Source organism: Opisthocomus hoazin, chromosome 1 (genome assembly GCF_030867145.1).
Source record: "Opisthocomus hoazin isolate bOpiHoa1 chromosome 1, bOpiHoa1.hap1, whole genome shotgun sequence".
Taxonomy (NCBI): domain Eukaryota; kingdom Metazoa; phylum Chordata; class Aves; order Opisthocomiformes; family Opisthocomidae; genus Opisthocomus; species Opisthocomus hoazin.
Window position 1 is genome coordinate 21839945 of NC_134414.1, and position 19052 is coordinate 21858996.

A 19052-nucleotide genomic window follows, 5' to 3' on the forward strand; every position below is an offset into this window, starting at 1 on the left:
ACTTTGTACCTGCCTGTGCAATGTTAATAACATTAGGTCTAGCTATACTGAAGTTTGATCGTTCAGAGAGTTCTACCAAAATGTAATTTTCTGGGAGTCCAATAGAGCCATGTTTCACAAAAACAATTCCCACACGAACTAAATGCCAGGGTAATCAATCATACAGTGTGCTGTATTGTGTTGTTATGGATATAATACATTTTTTATGCAGCATAAAGATTTTTCAGATATTGTTGAAATGAACAGGCAAGCAAATGAACAACTGTAAGCTATAACATGTCCTTCGCTGAAAATTGCAATTTGCTGGGTTAAAATTTGTAAAGATGCCTTCAATGCTTACAGTGTGTTTGAGACTCATTTGCTGCAAGTATGGACTTCAGGGGAGTAGCGAGAAGTCAGTTAGAAATCTGTAATACGCTAGTTACACCTGCAGATGAGTGCTGGATCCCCAAGGACTATTTGAGATAGTACAGTGTGGGTTCCTCAATTAGCCGTTGTATATGATCACCACTGATATACTTAATGAACATAATTTGGCACAGGCTTAGGCTTGTGCTGGAGAGTTGCCTCAACCTTCACTTTTCCCCTCATTGCATTGTTTCAAATATTTTGTTCTTGTGCTGAGAAGGAGATGGTAGTCTTCTTCACCAGATTCGTTTAATAAACTGTGATATTTGTGTGAGAAGTCCTGAAAGACTGACAGAAAACAGTATAGTGGTGGAGAAAAATTACTTCCATAAGAGGAATAGAGTATTAATATTGAAATGAGAGCAATTTTCTTCCCTTCTCTCTGTCAGATCTGCCAGTTCTTTCTAGTTGGTTAGCAGGAAAATCTGCAGTTGTACCTGCAGAGTAGTTTTCAAACTGTGGTCTGGTTATACGCTCCCTGGCTGAAGAGATCTGCAGCTCAGGGACTTTCAGGGGCAAAGGCACAGCACTGCTGTACTTACTAGCCATTAATGGATTTTTATTACTGTTACCTACCTACCTACCTTTTGAGCCTATGTAAACTCTTAACACCTTCTGTTTTCTTTGGCAAAGCATTTATGGCTTTGCCACTCGCCACGTGAAGAGGTGCCTGCACGTGTTTAGCCATGCGTTCCCTAGTTCTGTTTGCTGTTGTTGATTTAATTCATCTATACCTACTGCTAGCTCTTCTCCCTCTTCCCTGTGTTTCTACCTTCTTCTCAATCAGCCTCAGTGCTGTTCTCATGCCTTCTTACTCATTCCCATTTTTTAAATAGCTTCAGTCAGCTCTTCTCTCCACCGTGGTTCCCTTTGTCATCACTCTGTCACCTCCATCAGATCTTCTCTCGATAGTCTTCCTCTCTTTGGCCCTCTCACCTTTGCCTTCCAGTTCTTCCCTGTTCATCTTTGATTCCCACTTCCACACCAGCCTTTTGTACTTTTCAAGCTGCCACATTTCTTCATGCCCTTGTGTTCATTTGCACATGTAGATATGTTTCGGTTTCACTCAATAGACATCATCCATGCATCTTTAGCACCCGCTCTCTGATTTTCCCCTTACAAAGCTCCTCTTCTCTGAGAGCTTTGACATTAATCAGCCTTCCTCTCACTTGCTGGTTGTTCACTTGGCCTTTCCATATCTGCTCCAGTTTATAGGGGGTTTGCAGATGTGACCAATCTCTGTTCTGGTGTCTGTCTTCCTTCTCTAGTAGCTTCTCTTCATAATTTCAAGAATCTGAGTCTTCAGTCTCCTTCTATGACAATGTTCTGCACAGCTCTACCTTTTACTTTTTTCTTTCTCTTACCTGTTGAGAAATCTTGTCCATGAATATTCAATGAATATAAATTCGTGTCTGTACTAATGAGTCTTATCTCAGTCTCACTACTCCAGCTCTACCTTTCCATCCAAATTAAATTTTAGCTGACGTTTCATGGATTAGGTGACTTTCAAGGAAAAAGTTCAACTTTGTTTGCTGTCTTCTTTCATGGTCACCGTGAATATCACCACTGTCTCTCACTTTAGCCTATGCCTTAGTATTGCCATGGTCACTTCCTGGTGCTTATCTAAGTCCTTCTTAATACTTCTGTTTTGGTTTGGCCTGGATGAATGCCAGGTGCCCACCAAAACCGCTCTATCACTCCCCCTCCTCAGCTGGACAGGGGAGAGAAAATATGATGAAAGGCTCGAGGGTCGAGACAAGGACAGGGAGAGATCACTCACCAATTGCTGTCACAGACAAAACAGACTGAACTTGAGGAGAAAAGGGAGTTTAATTCATCACCAATTGAATCAGAGTAGCATAGTGAGAAATAAATCCAGATCTTAAAACACCTTCCCCCCACCCCTCCCTTCTTCCCGGGCTCAACTTCACTCCCGTTTCTCTCCCTCCTCCTCCCAGCACAGGAGGATAGGGAATGGGGGTTACGGTCAGTTCATCACATGTTGTCTCTGCTGCTCCTTCCTCCTCAGGGGGAGGACTCCTCACACTCTGCCCCTGCCCCAGCGTGAGTCCCTCCCACAGACTGCAGTCCTTCAGGAACAGGCTGCTCCAGTGTGGGACCCCCACGGGGTCACAAGCCCTGCCAGCAAATCTGTTCCAGTGTGGGCTCCTTTTTCTATGGAGCCACAGGTTCTGGCAGGAGCCTGCTACAGCACAGGCTTTCCATGGGGTCACAGCCTCCTTCAGGCATCCACCTGCTCCGGCGTGGGGTCCCTACCATGGGCTACAGGTGGATATGTGCTCCACCGTGGACCTCCATGGACTGCAGGGGAACAAGCTGCCTAACCATGGTCTTCATCACGAGTTGCAAGGGAAGGCTCTCCGCTCCAACATTTCGGGATTCTCCTCCCCCCTCCTTCTTCACTGACCTTTGTGTCTGCAGAGTTGTTTCTCTCACATCATCTCACTCCTCTCTCTACAATCCCATTCCTCCTACCGAATTTTTTTCTTCCCTTTCTTAAATGTGTTATCCCAGAGGCGCTACCACCGTCGCTGATTGGCTTGGCCTTGGCCAGCAGTGGGTCTGTCTTAGAGCCGGCTGGCACTGGCTTTATCAGACATGGGGGAAGCTTCTCGCAGCTTCTCACAGAAGCCACCCCTATAGCCCGCCTGCTATGAAAACCTTGCCACGCAAACCCGTAACACCTTATTTTGTCCCTTTATTTTCCACAGTTAACAAATCGTGTGCTGTCTTTCCTGAGCAGAACCTTCTGTAGTTTCTGCCTGTAGTAACATTCCCCAGACCTGTTGCATGTATAACGTTACATTTTATCTCAATTCCCCAAGTAAGAGTAACTCTCAGCAATTAGTCTTAATTTTTTTTGTGTTTTTTTTTCCTTGACGTTGCTTTATGTTATTTTAGACCTGAAAAATTGTTTCTTTCAATTAGTTGGTCTATAAGATCCTACCTAGTATGAATCTTTCTTGTTCTTCTACTTGGCATTTCTAAGACATACCTTTGCTATTTGTTCACATAGATAAAATTGTTATCAAGGGACATTATGATTTTCTGTCTTGATTTCTGCAGTGTCTTCTCTGCCTTCCTTTATGAACGTCGTTTTGCTCCATTAGAACCTATTCAAAATGCTGCTGCAAAGTTACCTCTCTTGATGTGTCTCCACAGGCCCTTAACTTCCAGCGTCCTTTGTGGCCTCTCAGCTATCAGTTACTACCAGGAGCTTAGTTCTCACTGGTTATTGCCCGCTTGCCTATTTTTCAAACACCACCTTGCTATTTTTTTTGGCCTCAGCTTTTTCTCACACTTAACAGAAGCTGCTGGTGGATGGCTGCCAGTCTACCTCAGAAGCTTTGTCAGTTCTTCATCCAGGATCCCTTTCACAGCAAGACCTGTGGAAATCCAAGAGGGCAGGTCTCCTGCTGTGTTGTGCCTGTTGCTTATAATCTTCCCCAGGCAGCTTGCTTCCTTGTCCTTCATTGGGCTGTCTTTGTCTGTTCTCTCGTGTCTTCTGCTTAACCATTACGCTCTTTGGGCCACGAGTTGTCTTCTACAAAATTTTGTAGAACGTGATTCATGGTCTGGGAAGGTGGATTTGACGACAACAAAAAAATAATTAAAAAATAACCCTGCGTGTGTGCAGCATCAGGCAGGCGGTTTCTGATTTACTGGTTACTTGTTTGCATATCTGAACAAACGTGAATCTATTGCTGCTAAATAGGTCCTGAACAAAGGCAGGCAAGGTCTTGTTCTCACAGCAAGCATCGAGTTGGTGCTGTCAGCAGCAATGCTGCTTCTGGGTTTCTTTTCCTCGCTTCTGTATGTAGCAGTTTAAAATAACTTTCACTGTGAGGAATTGATTTGATTCGTATTTTTCTCTCTGCAAGTGTGCTATTTATCTATGTATTTTGTACAAGCATTTAGAGTATGTGACTTAAGCTTCAGAACATGAAAGTCTTGTCATAGGACAAGCACTTAATGCCAGTGTTGCTGTTTCTCGTACACCAAATACAAATCAGTTGTTTCAAGAAAATGAGCAGAACTAACCAGTTTACAGAATTATGTGACTTTGGAGGTTTCCATTCTCATTATTTCGTGTCGGTGCTGCCATTGATCTGTTCATTCTTGAAAAATACGCTAGTCACTAAGCAAAAAGTGGTCTCTGCTGTGCATAGCAGTGGCGGTGGAACCCCTTGGCTGTGTCACGGCAGAGGATGCAGTTCCTTCAGGCTTAGTCAAAAGTGCTAGGAAGCGATACAGAGAAAATTCTCTTGTGTAGGCATCATCTCTGTGGACATATGCTGAGATTCCCTGGAGAAGACTGGTGTGTTGAGACATTTGAACACAGAGACTACTTTGGAGACTTACTTTCTGTATTTGAGCTGACAGCCATGACTGCTGTGTGAACCTAAAAGTGGAGAGAAAGAGGGAGTGTGAAGAGACAGTCCAAGGATTACCTGTGGAGAGCATAAGTTTAAAAACAGTGTTCTGTATTTTGGTTTTTTGAGAGGGCCTTAGACTTTTGGACGTGTCTGTGGCATGTTTAATTCTCCCAGGAGTTTTAACTAAGGCACAGCAAATAAAACACAATTTTTTTTTCCTGTACTACTTGCTCACTTGCAAGCAAAATGATACCTGACAACCTAGCATTAGAAGTATTTTTAAATGAAAAGTGTTTAGACTTTTCTCATTTGAAGCCTTTGCATTATTAAATGCTTCAAATCAGTTTTTGTTTCAGACAGGGATTTAATGTGGATGGTAGCATCTCTGTCTAGCTGCTGGCATGGCAGGTGTGGGAACCTGAATACTTTGCCAGAGATGAAGCTACTACTCTGTTAACTCAAATGCCAGGGACTTTGTTTATGATACTGAGGATCCTAGGTTTGATCTGTTATGGCAAATAAAACAACTGTGTGCTCATGCCCACATGTCATTGCACAGAATCACAGAATGGTAGGGGTTGGAAGGGACCTCTGTGGGTCATCTAGTCCAACCCCCCTGCCAAAGCAGGGTCACCCAGAGCAGGCTGCACAGGACCTTGTCTAGGCGGGTCTTGAATATCTCCACAGAAGGAGAATCCACAACCCTACAACCCTTCTGGGCAGACTGTTCCAGGGGTCCGTCACCCTCAGAGTGACCCTTCCTCATGTTCCGCTGGAACTTCCTGTGCTTCAGTTTGTGCCCGTTGCCCCTTGTCCTGTCGCTGGGCACCACTGAAAAGAGCTTGGCCCCATCCTCCTGACACCCACCCTTAAGATATTTGTAGGCATTTATAAGGTCCCCTCGCAGCCTTCTCCAGGCTAAGCAAGCCCAGCTCCCTCAGCCTTTCCTTTTAGGAGAGATGCTCCAGTCCCCTCATCATCCTCGTAGCCCTCCGCTGGACTCTCTCCAGTAGCTCCTCATCTTTCTTGAACTGGGGAGCCCAGAACTGGACAGAGTACTCCAGATGAGGCCTCACTAGGGCAGAGTAGAGGGGGAGGAGAACCTCCCTCGACCTGCTGGCCACACTCTTCTTAATGCACCCCAGGATCCCATTGCCCTTCTTGGCAGCCAGGGCACACTGCTGGCTCATGGTTAACCTGTCATCCACCATTATAATTCAAATGCACGTAAGAGCAAATACTTAGAATATTTAGAAGTTCTCAACATTCTCCAATTTTTGGTTACCAGCCTTTTTTGCCAGACCCATGGAACTTGGCCAGTCCTTCTGAAATCGTTGACCCTGTTCGTGTCCACATGATCTCCTTCCTATGGTGTGCCTTGCATCCGTCTGTGTGCATCAGACCAAGAGAAGAGAAAGTCCTGCAACAGGATAACCTGTTCTCTGCTCTTCCCACCCTTTTTCCTACTTACCCATAGGAAGAAACGAGCCTAGCAAGAGTAGCAAGGCCAATTGTGGAATGGATGTGTATGTCACCTATTAGAATTAGTGTTCAGTGTTGATGCAGGTGGCCAAGGGTAGACGACAACAGGAAGAAAACTCACATGACTAGTCACAGTTCATGAAGGTTAACCGTGAACACCACTGCACACATCTTAGAAATGTTGTCAAAAGGCGGCCTTTCCCCTTTTAGCTTACAAGGTCCTTCCATCAGTGGAAATGATGCTTGCTGTGTTTGGATTTGAAGGCTATTGATGAGTTTTAGGTGGTATGGAGTGTAGTTGTCCAATTTTGGCGTGGTTTAGGCAGCTCTTTGTATGTCAGATCAGCACTTGGTTCACTCCACTGGCTCCCAGTCAGTTTTCAGTATCATCTAAGGATTTGGTCTTGATCTTCAAAGCAACTGTTGGATCAAACACCTCAGCTACATCAAAGGCTGTATTTCTATTTGTGAACTGCCAGAATAGCTGTATTCCTTTGGGGCAATGTGGGTGATGAAATATCAGCATCAACTGGGGACACAGTGTTGTAGGTTAGGGGTACAGGCTGTGAAAAAAACCACATGTGAGGTGATCAGGTGAATCCAGAGTAAGATGTTTTGCAGGAAATGCTGTGTTTGTGAATGTGTTCCATCATAAACATGATGCAGAAACAACTCCCATTTTTATCTGAAAAATAATTGTCAAAAAGAAGAACATTAATAAAATTTGAAATATTGTCATGAAAGGGATTATATTTTTCAAATACCCTTTTATATGAGGAGTAACAAGCTAAATTTTTAGAAGCTGTGTAGCTGTGTAGGGTAGCCTCCCAGCAGTATTTAAAGCTTACCTTTTCTTAGCATTGAAATCACAAACAGCACTTACTTATGGCAGCAACCATACTATTTGCGAAAGGTGAAGAATGGCATAGCTCAGAAGGTCAGCGTGACCTGTAAAGGCTGGAAAGTTGGGCAGAGAGGAACCTGATGAGGTTCAACAAGTGCAAGTGCAGGGTCCTGCACCTGGGGAGGAACAACCCTATGCATCAGTACAGGCTTGGAGCGGACCTGCTGGAGAGCAGCTCTGTGGAGAGGGACCTGGGTGTCCTGGTGGATGACAAGTTGACCATGAGCCAGCAGTGTGCTCTGGCTGTCAAGAAGGCCAATGGCATCCTGGGGTGCATTAGGAGGAGTGTGGCCAGTAGGTCAAGGGAGGTTCTCCTTCCCCTCTACTCTGCCCTAGTGAGGCCTTATCTGGAGTACTGTGTCCAGTTCTGGGCTCCCCAGTTCAAGAAAGATGAAGAGCTACTGGAGAGGGTCCAGTGGAGAGCTACGAGGATGATGAGGAGACTGGAGCATCTCTCCTACGAGGAGAGGCTGAGAGAGCTGGGCTTGTTCAGCCTGAAGAAGAGAAGGCTGAGAGGGGACCTAATATATGCCTATAAATATCTGAAGGGTGGGTGTCAGGAGGATGGGGCCAAACTCTTTTTAGTAGTGCCCAGCGACAGGACAAGGGGCAACGGGCACAAAATGAAGCACAGGAAGTTCCGTCTGAACATGAGGAAGAACTTCTTCCCTCTGAGGGTGACGGAGCACTGGAACAGGTTGCCCAGGGAGGTAGTGGATTCTCCTTCTGTGGAGATGAATTCAAGACCCGCCTGGACGCGGTCCTGTGCAGCCTGCTGTAGGTGACCCTGCTTCGGCAGGGGGGTTGGACTAGATGACCCACAGAGGTCCCTTCCAACCCCTACTATTCTGTGAAAAGGAACTGAATGTTGTGTAAGTACGACTATTGATGGACTCCAGTCTGATCAGCTTGTAAACAACCCTTAAAGGTTTTGGGTTTAGCTGATCAGAAATATTCCCCAACTTTGCTTTATAATGTACTATGGACCAAACTGATAGTACCAAAAGAATTCTTTCTCCCTCCCTCAGCCTCGTTGCTAGGAACTGGTAAATTGCTTAAATATAAATTGCAACTCCAGACAACTTGATTGGATTAAAAAAAAAACAACTATTAAATGGGATATAAATTAAATACCATAATAAATATGTGTTCTATAAATTAAATCTTGGAAAATGCAACTTTTCTTTTATGTACGAGCAGGTTTTCAAGGTATATTTTTTCAGTTCTCCCTAAGTGCCTAATGTCTGGTAGAAATGAGACATCATTCTGCTAATTCAAACATTTGAGTCCCTTGAGTGTCTGTTTTCTTGAAAAGGTACATGAATTTCTGCATTTTAAGCTTCTCTTAGCATAACATGTTTACCTGAGCTTCACCAGCCATTCAGCCTTCTTTATGAAAAGAAGAAGTTGTCATTACATCTTGTAATGGACAACTAGAAGTTGAGCTGAGGTACTCTGTTGTGAATCAGGGTAAAAGCTCTAGAGGAACCTGCCCCATTCGCCTCGTCTGGCACGTGTTTCCAAAATGGCTGCAGTCAGGTAGAGGGTGATCATCGTCGACCTTGTGGAGGGTTGAAGGCAGCGAGTTTTCCAAAACCTCCAGCACAGAAATTTTGCTGAACTTTTCTCAAATGTTGAGTTTGCATAAGAATCTCCTTATCCCTCAGAGGGAGACTTTGAATGCAGAAATGTTGTCATCTAATGCCATGTTCAAACTGAAAGTCTTTGTGCAAAGTTTCTATGGAACTAGATTGCAAAACACATGGGCTAGTCTGTCTGGTATTAAAAAAAAAAAAAAGACAGATCTTGCTACTGCTGAGCAGAATGAAAATAGCAATGTGAGTGCCACTGGATCCTGTTCTCCTGACCAGTGTGATTTGATGTCTGAATGGGTTTCCTTCCACAGCTGAACTTTGTAATAAATACACACTCCAAAGTACGTTACTGCTAACCTTAGACATAAACTACAGGTGGTCAAAATCTGTTCTTCAGTTAATCTCTTCTTTGGTAGTGATTGCCTTAGGAAGGATCTAACCCTGAGTCTGCAAATTGCATCCTGTTTGCATCTGAAGAATTCTTACAAGTGTGATCTTGAGCTATGATTTGACTTTTTTTTTTTTTCCCCAGCTCTTATGGTGAGTAATGTGACGTTAAGTCACAAGATTTCTTCTTCCTGACTGGCTGATACAAATTTGAAGCAAGAGGGGAAAAATAATGAGTTTCTATTGTTCAGCTGTGGATGATAAACGTTCATTTTCAAGTTCTTAACAATTTCAGGGTCTTACGAATATTTTAATGAATATGTAACAGGTGATACTCATAAGAAATATGACCTCATGATTCCCGATGAATTAGAGGGATCTTTGCAATTATTTCTTTTGTTATAGTAAGCATTACCTTGAACACATCTCTGCAGATTTTCTGCTGGATAAAATGAATATGAACGTGTAACAAAAGCAAAGGTTTGATCTGTGTATGTGTAATCGTCTTATGTGTGCATATATAAATGTCAAAAGTTAGGAAACAATGCAATCTCAACATTTTACTGAGATAACTGAGAATATGAATGAACAGCCCAAGTCTTAAAAGATGACTATATTATCAGGAGTAGTCAACATGGATTCACCAAGAAGAAATCATGCTTGACCAATCTGATAGCTTTCTACGATGGCATGACCGGATGGGTAGATGAGGGGAGAGCAGTGGATCTGCCTTGACTTCAGCAAGGCTTTTGACACTGTCTTGCACAACATCCCCCTAGGGAAGCTCAGGAAGTGTGGGCTGGATGAGTGGTCAGTGAGGTGGATTGAGAAGTGGTTGAAAGGCAGAGCTCAGAGGGTTGTCATCAGTGGCACAGAGTTTAGTTGGAGGCCTGTAACTAGTGGTGTTCCCCAGGGGTCAGTACTTGGCCCAGTTTTGTTCAACTTCTTCAGCAATGACCTGGATGAAGGGACAGAGTGTACCCCCAGCAAGTCTGCTGATGACACCAAACTGGGAGGTGTGGTAGATACACCAGAAGGCTGTGCTGCCATTCAGTGAGACCTGGACAGGCTGGAGGAGTTGGGCGCAGAGGAACTTGATGAAATTCAACAAGGGCAAGTGCAGGGTCCCGTACCTGGGGAGGACCAACCCCATGCACTAGTACAGGCTCGGGGCGGACCTGCTGGAGAGCAGCTCTGTGGAGAGGGACCTGGGTGTCCTAGTGGACGACAGGTTGGTCATGAGCCAGCAGTATGCCCTGGTTGCCAAGAAGGCCAATGGGATCCTGGGATGCATTAGGAGGAGTGTAGCCAGCAGGTCGAACAAAGTTCTCCTTCCCCTCTACTCTGCCCTAGTGAAGCCTTATCTGGAGTACTGTGTCCAGTTCTGGGCTCCCCAGTTCAAGAAAGATGAAGAGCTACTGGAGAGGGTCCAGTGGAGGGCTTTGAGGATGGTGAGGAGACTGGAGCATCTCTCCTATGAGGAAAGGGTGATGGAGCTGGGCTTGTTCAGCCTGAAGAAGAGAAGGCTGAGAGGGGACCTTATAAATGCTTACAAATATCTGAAGGGTGGGTGTCAGGAGGATGGAGCCAAGCTCTTTTCACTGGTGCCCAGCGACGGGACAAGGGGCAATGGGCACAAACTGAAGCACAGGAAGTTCCGTCTGAACATGAGGAAGAACTTCTTCCCTCTGAGGGTGACGGAGCACTGGAACAGGTTGCCCAGGGAGGTTGTGGAGTCTCCTTCTCTGGAGATATTCAAGACCCGCCTGGACGCGGTCCTGTGCAGCCTGCTGTAGGTGACCCTGCTTCGACAGGAGGGTTGGACTAGATGACCCACAGAAGTCCCTTCCAACCCCTACCATTCTGTGATTCTGTGAAATACTTGATGCTTAAAATATTGACATGAACTATAGTCTAATGCAGAATGCTTTTCAAATATGGAAATGCATTAACAAAAAGGTGACCTTCAAAATAGTTTTCTGTTGAGTTAGTAGTGCTCTGTAATTCTGTACTAAAAGATGAGGTAGAAGATATTCTTTGTAAGGAAAAAAAATAGGAAAAAAAAAGCAACTACTTTGTTGTGAAGTAGCACCTGAAGTTCCCAGTAGTCAGCATGGCTTTCAGTCAGTGCTGATGTTACTTTAGGCAGTTTGCAGTGCTGCTGAGTCTGACGATGCTTTGAGTGAGTTTATACTCTTAACTATGCAGTTACCTTTACTAGTGTTTCAAAATAGTCAAGAACAAAATGTGTGTTTAGTCTGTTTTTCTTCTATCTTCTGATTGCAAATCTGGCTTTTATCCCTTTCTTCTTATTGTGGTGAGGTGTGTGCCTATAAGGACAGTGTTCTTTTAAAACCTGGTGGTAGATGGAAATGCTGAGAAATCAGAACAAAAATGAATTTTAAATATGTAATGATGTGAAGTTATTCGTAGAATGAAATAATTTAAATGAGTACTGTTTGGGAAACTCAGCTGTGTGCATGTTGATTAGATGTATAAACAAAAGGTAGCAATGTTTGTAATTAGTTTCTTTGCATTTGTTTTTTATTTTCAGCTTAAATATGCATGGATCTAGGGTTCATGTTGCTTAGAAATGCCTGTAAGCTTTTTGTTCGCATTTTTGTGTGTGTATACAATTGCATATGCACTCCAGTCTGTCTGCTTTCGTTGTGCCTGTTAGCAAAAATTTACAAAAGTGGTGCCATCGGTTCAGGACTGCATGGAGCAGAACCTGTATCTGCAAAATCAGATCCTCTTCGTTAAGGAATTAGTGAGGCATTCCCATGCCCTGGGGAGAGCTGCCAACGTCAGCAGCCCGTCCTGAGACACGCTGCGGGGACGGAGGGATGCAGAGCCCCGGAGCGGGGGGATGAAGGAGTCTGGGAGGAGGCCTGAAGAACATGCGTCACTTGTGGTGGATGGCTGGAACTCACTTAGAGCAGTTAATCAGCTTAAGCAGCGTTTTGGTTTTTAACTGCAAGGATACTTGGATGAGTTTTAAATCGGCGTGTTTTGTGAAATACACCTTACAGCAGTGATTAATGTGTCCACAAGCTCGTATCTCTTTGCTGGTGTGTTTCTGAAAGACAGCAAAGCTTCCTATTACTTAAACACTTGCTCTCAGATGACTGTTAATTAGTTGCTGCCCATATCTCTCTCAGATTTGGTAGATCTAAGATAACGATATTAGGAAGGTAGAATTTGAACTTAAATCTTTGTGCTTCCTTTTTGAATAATATTTCTTCAACCTTTAACATAAACAGCCTTGGAGAAGAGCACTGATGGTGACAGAGATGTTTCCATTTTCCTGGCTATAATAGTGGTGGCCTTTGGCTGCGGTTGAGGGCAATGGTTTTTGTTATGGCATCCCTGTTAATGGGGTTGTGGCAAGCAACGTGGACTTGTTTACTTGTCTTGTAACTCTCCACTTGTCACTTGGCAGGCTGAAGAGGAAACAGTGGCCTTTCTTGCTCACAGTGGAAGTGAAGAAGAGTTTGATCCCAGTACTCTTCCAGATCCTGATAAATACAAAGATTCTGATGAAGAGCAGGATTCAGAAAGTGAAGACAGCGATAGGTATGTACACGTTCTCCACGTTCATTTTGAAATGTTCATTTTTTTTAGAAACTGTCTTGTTTAGATGTTAGGAACTCATTTTACAGTCATCCTCTTGCTCCTTGGACTTAGTCTTTACGTTTGTTTGTGAGGTAGGTGCTGAACAGAAGTCTGCTAAAGGCTGTTATTTTCTCTTGTGAAGCTGTATGAGAAAAATTTTTGAGTCAGTCTTGAAGGGATCTTGGGAGACTGTTCCACATGCACTAATTCCCTGGAGGTTTCATGTATTTCAGAAATACATTTCTCTACTGTCACATTAGAGGTTCTGTTTGAAAGGAAAAATGTTGAAGTCATTTGAGGATTTGGATGAGCCCTCTGTACCTGTGCTGTATTAAATAAATTTGTGCACCGTGAAACTTGTAAAGTTTTATGATTCAGTGTTGCTCAGACTCTTCAACACTACAAATGAAGTGGAATCTGAGCTAAAAGTAAATATATAATAAAATGAACAGTGTTAAACTTTTCTTCTTAATTTTAAACATGTTCTTAATTACATAAACTAGAGGATTTTGTTTCTTGTAGTATAACAGAAAAGCACAGGGTGGGGATGAGGATCTGTAGTTGATGGCAACATACTGCAGTTCTTCAGCACATGCTGCAGGAAGATGGAGGGATACTGCATGAAGTCCTTTGTCGTTTTTGTCATTGGCCTCACTGCAACAAGGAGTCCAGCTGTGTGTTTCTGACAAACAGCATATCTTGTAACAGATTCAGAAACATGATCTTGACACTTAAATAGGAGTATAGATCTTTATTTTGCGCTCTTCTAGATGTCTAGCTCCATAAATCTCTTGCTTTTCATGTCTGAATCGGCTAAATCCTGGTGGCTAGATTGTCCCTAGCCCCGTTCACTGCATGTTGTGGAGGCAGTATGTAGGACTGGGTGTTGGGATATGGATTTAAGGACTGGATGACCCTAAGTTAACAGGCTGGTGACCATGTCCCCTGTAGTGCATTCACCAGTGTGTTGGTCAATAGAACTGACAGGGATGGGAGAAATGCGTTGATTTTTCTGAGCAGCAGTAAATTGCTCCTTCTTTGTGCAAGGGGGAGAAAGAGGGTAGCTATAAGTCAATTATAGTTCCTTCTGTTTTTTCATTTCCCTAAGCTGATTCAGTACCTCCACTCCATGTAAAATGAAATAAAAAGCTGTGTAAAACATCAGTACAGCTTCCTGAAAATAAGGAGAAAATGAGACCCATCATTCTTAAACAAGATTCTTCCGGTTCCTTCGGTATTTATGACAGCTTGACTCTGCTCATCAGCCTCTGGTGGGGGAAGCAGCATAATTTGTTAAAGAAGTTCTCTTTTAACGAAGTTTAGGATTCAGTATTTACTGGGGAGGGCTGTGTAAGAGCATTTGTAGGTTGCTGTTCACATGTTACTAGAGTCGAAATACATCTGTCCATACTTGATAAATGCATCCTCTAGCGGTACTCATACATTGCTTGCAGTAGAACCAGGTTAATACGATGAAACTTTATTGTTGGCTTCCCAAGGTAACATCAGTAATATGGTTAAAATAATCTTTTTAATGTATGAGATTCTGATGAAGAAAACATGGATATAGGGCTGCGATTTGAGCTAGAGGATCTTGTAAAACCCCGTTTTGTTGGAAGGGGCCATCTCTGGTCTAATATTAACTATTACACAGAGATCAGAAGAGAAGTGCATTTAGCAGTTCTGCATTTATGTAGGACATTAATGGAGGTGCCAAGAGAAGTACTTCAGGATAGTAACACTTCTTTATCTGGGACCACAGCAGTGCTGGTTCTGTCATTTTGCCTTTGAGAGAAAATTCTGAGCTGACTTCTGTAGTAGTGCGTTGCTGCAGGTAACAAAGTAGAGAGGGAATCTCGATAGTTTTTGGTAGTTTGTTTCTTGGAAGGAATAAACCCACGAGTTTATTGAGAAAATATGAAGTAAAGCTTTGGTAAGAGATTGGACACTGAGCAACGCTTGCCTTGCTTATTGCTGTGTGTGTTGCTGCTGAAGGACAGATTCCTGGAATCCATTATGTTGATGGACAGCTGAGCTGGTGGGAAGGAGTTACCTGCAACCGAGTATAGGAAACCTAGTGTCACAACGCGACCTATTAAATACCTAACTACCTCAGGCATTTCGTAATTACTGCTAAACTGTTGCATACTTCCCATAGGAAAAAGGTGGTGTTTTAGTGCTGCATTTCTTAAACAAGTTTTTGCATTATTTCAACTTGTAGCCTTAGTTAGGCTTAGCTATCTTGACAATACAGTATTTTGTAGCATAACTACTTTGTAAGTATTTTGAAAAAGTTATAGTCAGTCAGTTTAAAATTGGGAATTTTGTCTAGTTTTCTTTCAGTATCATTAAGTAACCATTTATCTAGAGGAGATCACTTCTGTCTTTTTTTATGTATTGATCCTTTCCCCAAAGATGTCAGCTAGACTGAAGATTAGCTAACCTTTAAGAATATAAATTGATAGAGATGGACAGATTTTTGGCAGTGGTAATCAGCTCAGACTTTTTGATGTCAGTGGCTGATCTGGGCCCCTGAAGTCAGAGTGTCTGCTCTCAAGGAGGGCTAAGACTCAAAGAAGGTTAAAGGCCTTGGTCATTTCCCCTTCCTATGAAGTAGGTTGGAAGAGAAAGAACATACAAAAAAGGAAAACAGGAATGTAGTAATAATTTCTGACGTATTTTCCTCAGCAAATCTCAAAACACAAAGAAGGTCAGTATGATTTTTGTAGGCAGGAATGTGAAGTCACGTAGTAACTTGTCCTAAGACCATGGCAGTGACACAGGTCTGGGAATAGAATTCAGGCACCCAGAGGGCCCATTCTGTGCTCCATCCACCAGACAGGTAGCATTCCCTTTGAAACTACAACTAATCACACGCAGTAACTGATTTTTTAAAATATTTTTCTTGTTTTCAGTATGCCACGTTTACACATGTAAATTTAATACCACATAGACACAGTTTAATCCTTTTAGGTTTTCCATTTTATTTGGCTTGTCCTTACTTGAGTGAGTTTTTCAGGGACTATTTTCTTGGAATTTTGATGTCTACAGTATTTCAGTTATCGCAAGGGGATTAGTCTTGAATGTAGTTTGGGCTGAAGAGGGTAACTTTGAGCACAAAAAATACACTGAATATATGTGATTCAACTGGAGTTGTGAGATAGACTTTTTTCTGCCATGTATTAAGGCTTGTCAGGTTTTCATTTACTAAGTATACTTTAAATGTTGTTTGGACTATGTTTGCAAGTGACTTTATAACAAAATGCAATGTTAGAACATTTTCTGTGGTACACTGCTGTCTACGTTGTATCTGTGTATTTGAAATACAACTTAAAATCTAGGAGGGTTTTACCGATGAAATTTTCTTTTTTTAAATTATGAATTTTGCCTTGAGCCTGGCAAAGGACGATTTATTTGGAAGGCTGGATTTTATTTGGTTTTTGGAACTTAGTCATGTGTGGAAGCTAATTTGTATAAAAATCTTATTTAAGATTTTGCATAAAAGACACCAAGGCTCATCAAGTTAAACACATCTTATATTATAATTTCTTTATATATGGATTTAAGATTTTCTGGATGTTTGAAAATGTAGTTGATGGCCATTTCAAATCTCAGCATTATTCAGCTCTTTAAAAGGTGATCTTTTAAAGAAACTGTGAAAACATAAATTTTGTTAGGATTTTCACATGCAGTATCAGCACATTCTTGACGTGCAAACCCTGCTGACTTAACACAGTTACCGCTTTTTGACATTCATTTTATGGCTACAAAGTGGCAATTTGGTTTTGTTTCCTTAAGGAAAATATTTGTGGTAAATCTGTCAAGACCATTTAAGGCTCTGGGGATTATAATCTGGCTGGGTCACTTCTTTTGATATCATTTTGGGGGTTTAAACTTTCCTTGGCTAGGAGCAGGACATTCTTGGGGTAACAAACATGTCTCAAGAACTGCCATCACTTGAAGCTTTGTAACCAGCCTCCGTCAACTTCAGTACACAGTACTGGTCCCAGTTGTTTACCCTCACTTTTGGTTGACTTTTCAATGATAGGAAAAGTCCTTAACTTCCTCCAAGGGGGTTTTTAAAGGTTTTTGTTCATTTTTCCGTCTGTACACAATCGGATTGAATATTGTCCCATTTTTCAGTCTTGTCTGTGTTTGCTGGAGGACTAGGGCAGTGGATAATAGGTGTTTTCAGCCTTTGTTAAGAAGGCAGGAAGACTGGTACTTGGAAAGTGAGTCGAATTGCTTCAAGTTCCTCTCCAGCTTTTGAGCTGAAAGGGGGTTAACAAGGACCCAAAGAGCGGTTTCAAACAGCCCAGCTAGACCTGACGTTCAGAGCTTTCTGGAAGAGTCCACATCACTTTAGGCACTGCTCTGATGGGAAAAGTACTACAGATAAACCTGCAGCATCAAAGAGCACAATTCTATTAGCAGCAGCGATTTCCAGAAGCAGATAGCAGAGACACTGGTATTGTATTGTTGTCACGGCTGGGGACAGGCCGCGAGTGGATTTGTCAGTTGTTGCTAAGGATAGTAATTAAATTGCCGTGAGTGGTGAGAAAAGCCAGGGCAGGTATGCAAAAAGGAAGAGGAGAGTGAGAAACTGTGGGATGCTCACAAGGGCAGGAGCGTTGGGCGACAACGTGCTGATAGGTTTAGATGACAGGAGCCAGGACAAAAGGACGTTTCTAGAAGTGCTTGAAAGGAGCATCTCAAAATTCAGAGCCATTGATGGCCCCAGTGTGCAGCACAGCATGTGGTGGTTAATCCTGCACTGGTTCGGGAACATTAGTCACGTCTTCACGGGCTGAATGGGTTTGGCCAAGGTGCGAGCTTACGTACTGGCACGTGACTGTCCGTATTGTCCACAACTGCTGTGGCTTTGAATGGTGCCAACTAGAACTCTTCTGGGTGACATCCCAGCATATTTTGATGAGGTGGGACAGGCCAAGGACTGTTTGCAGCAGGCAGTGTTGATGAAGCCACATTTCTTTTAGGTGGGCGTGAGTCAAAAATGTAGTGGCCTGAAGCCAGCTTTGAGGCTCAGTGTAGATGTGTCTGGAGACTTGTGAGGTGCTCTGAGCACCCCTTAGGAGGCTTTTGTGAAAGCAGAGGCACAACTGAAAGAGGGCGATGCAGTGAAGGAAATTGTTAGGGCTGGAAAAAGAGGAAATCAAGAAAAGCAAGAGAATTTGAAAGACCTATAAGCTATGAGTAAAGGAAAGTGGTAGCTGAAGAGGCTGGTGATGAGCCTAAGGGCATGGAGAAGTGGTATTGATTTTGCATGAGGGAGGGAAGAGGTGGAGGAGATGTGTGCCTGGAAGAGGGAGGGTGGTGGGGGTCTAGTGGATCAAGAAGAATAAATATGAGAACAGGCAAGAAGTCTTACTATGAGTGGGAAGGAGGGGTTTCTGTTAAATCAACACTCATGCTCCATGCACCTCTCTTAGAGCTGTCACTGAATTGTATGACGAGTTGCTCTTGGGTCTAGGAAATATTGACCTAATGATTTTAACAAAACCAAATCAGCCAAGAGTAGCATGCAGTGAAATTAGGCTTTGAGATTAGAAAATACAACACTATTCTCTTTTATTTCCAAAATTCAGAGGTTTTGCTGAAAGTGTTGGATTAAAATAGAAATATGTTGGGCTACATTAGCTGCTACTTGCTTTAAGGGGAAAAAAAAGTGCTTCTAAAAGGGATAATGCAAAGCAAGTATGTGAGATCTAGGGTATCTTCCTTCAACAGTCTTTAAAAATGAACCATCAGTCCATGTTTTAAGATATCAAAAACATTGTTAAACTCTTCTCTCTCCCACCCCCCCGCATTTTTTTTTTAACTGGGGGAGCTGTACAAATCATGAGTTAAATTTGCCTTTGAATAAAATTTCCTTCCAGCCATCCCTCTACAAACGGAGTAATTAATGACTCCAAGCATGTAATATGAGATTAATTTTTGTATATCTAGCAACATTCATCATATTTGGTTTAAGGCTATCAATGTAAATTGTTAATGAGGTGAAAAATTTAAGTGTATCGAATAGGGTGGAAGAAAGCAGCTGAATTTCTTAACTATTCATTTTGCAGTCAGATTGAGTTTCTGATATTTCTAATCCCTCAACCTCTTTAAATAAAAATGTTGAGGAAGAACAAAGTTACGATTGACCTCATCATTACCTTCTTTAAATATTTAATAGGTGCAACTGATTGCATTAACTCAGATCAGCATGGTAAAGATCTTGGATATGAGGGGAAACGAGAAATG

The 19052-nt window shown here is 42.7% G+C and overlaps 1 protein-coding gene across 1 annotated transcript in view; it reads left to right on the forward strand.

Annotated features, from left to right (window-relative positions):
- DDX10 (DEAD-box helicase 10) overlaps window positions 1-19052 on the forward strand; it is a 209288-nt gene that overhangs the window by 182996 nt on the left and 7240 nt on the right. The window contains exon 17 of the mRNA XM_075418487.1: window positions 12616-12749. Within this exon, the coding sequence (XP_075274602.1) occupies window positions 12616-12749 (134 nt within the window). The remainder of the gene's footprint in view (window positions 1-12615; window positions 12750-19052) is intronic.